This window comes from Heptranchias perlo, chromosome X (assembly GCF_035084215.1).
Source record: "Heptranchias perlo isolate sHepPer1 chromosome X, sHepPer1.hap1, whole genome shotgun sequence".
In the NCBI taxonomy this organism is placed as follows: domain Eukaryota; kingdom Metazoa; phylum Chordata; class Chondrichthyes; order Hexanchiformes; family Hexanchidae; genus Heptranchias; species Heptranchias perlo.
In genome coordinates, this window is record NC_090370.1 from 978,884 (window position 1) to 983,883 (window position 5,000).

At 54.6% G+C, this 5,000-nt stretch overlaps 1 protein-coding gene across 1 annotated transcript in view; it reads right to left on the reverse strand.

Annotated features, from left to right (window-relative positions):
* The window catches only part of LOC137306878 (rap guanine nucleotide exchange factor 3-like), a 63,408-nt gene that overhangs the window by 24,940 nt on the left and 33,468 nt on the right, over nucleotides 1-5,000 (reverse strand). The window contains exons 6-7 of the mRNA XM_067976267.1: nucleotides 2,426-2,510; nucleotides 449-586 (exon numbers count right to left, since the gene is read on the reverse strand). Coding sequence (XP_067832368.1) covers nucleotides 449-586; nucleotides 2,426-2,510 — 223 coding nt within the window. The remainder of the gene's footprint in view (nucleotides 1-448; nucleotides 587-2,425; nucleotides 2,511-5,000) is intronic.

Below are 5,000 nucleotides of genomic sequence, written 5' to 3' on the forward strand. Positions count from 1 at the left end.
TCGGGGAGAAGGTGGGTAGGAGGGATTGAGGGATACGGGGAGATGGTGGGTAGGTGGGATTGAGGGATTGGGAGAGAAGGTGGGCTAGGAGGGATTGAGGGATACGGTGAGAAGGTGGGTAGGAGGGATTGAGGGATTGGAGAGAAGGTGGGTAGGTGGGATTGAGGGATACGGAGAGAAGATGGTTGGAGGATTGAGGGATTGGAGAGAAGATGGGTAGGTGGGATGAGGGATAGGGGAGAAGGATGGGTAGGTGGGATGAGGGATTGGAGAGAAGGATGGGTAGGTGGGATGAGGGATTGGGAGAGAAGGATGGGTAGGAGGGATTGAGGGATTGGAGAGAAGATGGGTAGGAGGGATTGAGGGATTGGAGAGAAGATGGGTAGGAGGGATTGAGGGATTGGAGAGAAGATGGGTAGGTGGGAATGATCTATAAAAGCGACGGAGCTCGTTGGGTGCTAATGGCCTTTTCCCGCTGCCCGAACACTGTGCGATTACGAGGGTCTGCCGAGAGTCTGGACTCACACACGGTTCCTGCCTTTTCCTGCGACTCGAATCGTAGCACTGCTGCCAGCTGTCTCTTCACCTGAAGCCAGAAAGAGACAAAGTTTAGAGGGACAGATTTGCTGAAAACCTTCGAAAAGACCAGCGGTGTTTAGCCGGTCTCTCAGGCAACGCCAAATCGAGGGGTGAGGTCAATATGGAGAAGACTGCGACAAAAGACAGTAATAAGCTTCCAGAACGGGCGTGTAAATTGGGAATTGAATTTCAGCATTGATCAGTGTGAGATGGTGCATTTTGTTAGGGAGAATAAGGAGGTCACACACTGCTTGGATAATGAGAGTCTAAATGAGGTAGAGGGGCAGAGGGATCTGGGGGTACAGATACACAAATCACTAAAAGTAACGACGCAGGTTAATAAGGACATAAAAAAAAGGCAAATCAAGCACTGGGGGTCATTTCTGGAGGGATGGAATTGAAATGTACACAATTTATGTTAAACTTGTATAGAACCTTGGTTAGGCCACACTTGGAGCACTGTGCGCAGTTCTGGTCTCCATATACCTGGGTTAGACCACACTTGGAGCACTGTGCACAGTTCTGGTCTCCATATACCTGGGTTAGACCACACTCGGAGCACTGTGCGCAGTTCTGGTCTCCATATACCTGGGTTAGACCACACTCGGAGCACTGTGCGCAGTTCTGGTCTCCATATATCTTGGTTAGACCCCACTTGGAGCACTGTGCACAGTTCTGGTCTCCATATACCTGGGTTAGACCACACTTGGAGCACTGTGCACAGTTCTGGTCTCCATATACCTGGGTTAGACCACACTTGGAGCACTGTGCGCAGTTCTGGTCTCCATATACCTGGGTTAGACCACACTTGGAGCACTGTGCGCAGTTCTGGTCTCCATATACCTGGGTTAGACCACACTCGGAGCACTGTGCACAGTTCTGGTCTCCATATACCTGGGTTGGACCACACTTGGAGCACTGTGCACAGTTCTATTCTCCATATTGTAAAAAGGATATTGAGTGGTTGAGTTAACGTCTGATCCGAAAGATGTCACCTCCGACAGTGCGGCGCTCCCTCAGTACTGACCCTCCGACAGTGCGGCGCTCCCTCAGTACTGACCCTCCGACAGCGCGGCGCTCCCTCAGTACTGACCCTCCGACAGTGCGGCGCTCCCTCAGTACCGACCCTCCGACAGTGCGGCGCTCCCTCAGTACCGCCCCTCCGACAGCGCGGCGCTCCCTCAGTACTGACCCTCCGACAGTGCGGCGCTCCCTCGGTACTGACCCTCCGACAGTGCGGCGCTCCCTCGGTACCGACCCTCCGACAGCGCGGCGCTCCCTCAGTACTGACCCTCCGACAGCGCGGCGCTCCCTCCGCACTGCACCGGGGAGGGTCGGCCTGCATTTTGTGCTCAAGTCTCTGGAGTGGGGGCTCGAACCCATGACCTTCTGACTCGGAAGCGAGAGAGAGTGTACCAGATCCGGTGCGCCGTCAAACCACCGAAAGATACGGCACAGAATGAGGCCATTCAGCCCATCGTGACTGTGCTGGCCGTTTGAAAGAGCTCTCCGATTAGTCCCATTCCCACTCCTCTTTCCCCCAAAACCTCTCCAAATTTATTCCCCTTCAAGAATTTATCCAATTCCCAATTGAAAGTTGGGAGTCTGTCAGGTGGGCGTTGTGAACTCGTCTCGAGCCAGAAAAGTTACGACTTGTTTTACGATGTCGGTAACATGTCGCATCCCTTGCCCCGCAAGTGAGGAAGAGGGATTTTTTTTTTTTTGGAGGTGGGATCCCAGAGGGAGTTTGGGAAAGGAATGGGAGAGGGCGGGAAGGTACTGAGTGGGATTGTCCCATCAGAGGCAGCTCGCTCGTGGCAAGGAAGAGTAAGGGTTAATCGCGTACCGTGCTGGAGAGGTGGGACACGGCCTTAATATGAATCAACTCCTCAAAAATCATCTCCAGGTCCTCCGCCGTCCTTTGCTGCGGCCTGGGTCGGAGAGAGAGAAGGGGAGGGGGAGAGAGAGAGAGAGAGAGAGGGGGCGGGGGGTGGAGGAGAGAAAGAGGGAGAGGGAGATGGAGAGAGAGAGAGGGGGCGGGGGTGGAGGAGAGAAAGAGGGAGAGGGAGGGAGGGAGAGAGGGGGGGAGAGGGAGAGAGAGAGGGAGGGAGGGGGAGAGAGAGAGAGAGAGGGGGTGCGGAGGTGGAGGAGAGAAAGGGGGAGAGGGAGGGAGGGAGAGAGGGGGAGAGAGGGGGAGAGGGAGAGGGGGAGGGGGAGGGGAGGGGGAGAGGGAGAGGGGGCAGGGGTGGAGGAGAGAAAGAGGGAGAGGGAGAGAGGGGGAGAGAGGGGGAGAGGGGGAGAGGGGGAGGGGGAGGGGAGGGGGAGAGGGAGAGGGAGAGGGGGGGAGGGGGAGGGGGAGGGGAGAGAGAGAGAGAGAGAGACAAAAAGAGCGAGAAGGGGAGAGAGAGAGAGAGAGAGAGAAAAAGAGCGAGAAGGGGAGAGAGGGGGAGAGAGGGAGGGAGAGAGAGAAAAAGAGAGAGGTGGTGAGAGAGAGAGAGAGGGGGGAGAGGGAGAGAGGGAGAGAGAGCGAGAGGGGGAGAGAGAGAGGGTGAAAAAGAGAGAAATGGGGAGGGAGAGGGGGAGAGAGGGGAGAAAGAGAGGGAGGGATAGGGACAAGGGCAGAGAGAGAGAGAGGGAGAGAAAGCGAGAGAGAAGGGGGGGAGAGAGAGAGAGAGAAGGAGAGAGAGAGAGAAGGGGAGAGAGAGAGAGAGAGTGAGGGGGGGAGGCAGAGGGGCAGAGATAGAGAGAGAGGGAGAGAGGAAGAAAGAGACAGAGAGAGAGAAGGGTGAGAGAGACAGAGAGAGAGAAGGGTGAGAGAGACAGACAGAGAGAGGGGGAGAGAGATAGAGACAGAGAGAGAGATAGAGAGCGAGACAGACAGAGAGAGACAGACAGAGAGAGGGGGAGAGAGATAGAGACAGAGAGAGAGATAGAGAGCGAGACAGACAGAGAGAGACAGACAGAGAGAGGGGGAGAGAGATAGAGACAGAGAGAGAGATAGAGAGCGAGACAGACAGAGAGAGACAGACAGCGAGAGGGGGAGACAGAGAGAGAGACACACAGACAGAGGGAGAGAGAGAGAGAGAGAGAGAGATCATTCATTAAACTTTACAATGCCATCCAGCCCCTACGACCCTCCGAGATCTCTGCGCTCCTCCAATTCCGGCCTCTTGTCCATCCCCCCGATTTCCATCGCTCCCACCATTGGTGGCCGTGCATTCAGCCGCCCGGGCCCCGAGCTCTGGAATTCCCTCCCTAAACCTCTCCGCCTCTCTCCCTCTCTCTCCTCCTTTAAGACGCTCCTTAAAATCCACCTCTTTGACCGGGCTTTTGGTCACCTGTCCCTAATATCTCCTGATGTGGCCCGGTCTCTGATTTACCCGCCTCTGAAGGGCCCTGGCGATGCTTTACTGCGTTAAATGTGCTGTTCAGCTCGATGGTGCTGGAAAGCATCAAATGTCTCTCGGAGACTCCCATTGCTCGAGTTAAACCTTCACTGAGTGAGGGGGACAATCTCATCAATGGTGCATGTCATAGTTATACAGAGTAAAGCTCCCTCTACACTGTCCCATCAAACACTCCCAGGGCAGGTACAGGGTTAGATACAGAGTAAAGCTCCCTCTACACTGTCCCATCAAACACTCCCAGGGCAGGTACAGGGTTAGATACAGAGTAAAGCTCCCTCTACACTGTCCCATCAAACACTCCCAGGGGCAGGTACACGGTTAGATACAGAGTAAAGCTCCCTCTACACTGTCCCATCAAACACTCCCAGGGGCAGGTACAGGGTTAGATACAGAGTAAAGCTCCCTCTACACTGTCCCATCAAACACTCCCAGGGGCAGGTACAGGGTTAGATACAGAGTAAAACTCCCTCTACACTGTCCCATCAAACACTCCCAGGGTCAGGTACAGGGTGAGATACAGAGTAAAGCTCCCTCTACACTGTCCCATCAAACACTCCCAGGGCAGGTACAGGGTTAGATACAGAGTAAAGCTCCCTCTACACTGTCCCATCAAACACTCCCAGGGCAGGTACAGGGTTAGATACAGAGTAAAGCTCCCTCTACACTGTCCCGTCAAACACTCCCAGGGCAGGTACAGGGTTAGATATAGAGTAAAGCTCCCTCTACACTGTCCCGTCAAACACTCCCAGGGTCAGGTACAGGGTTAGATACAGAGTAAAGCTCCCTCTACACTGTCCCATCAAACACTCCCAGGGGCAGGTACAGGGTTAGATACAGAGTAAAGCTCCCTCTACACTGTCCCATCAAACACTCCCAGGGCAGGTACAGGGTTAAATGCAGAGTAAAGCTCCCTCCACACTGTCCCGTCAAACACTCCCAGGGCAGGTACAGGGTTAGATACAGAGTGAAGCTCCCTCTACACTGTCCCATCAAACACTCCCAGGGCAGGTACAG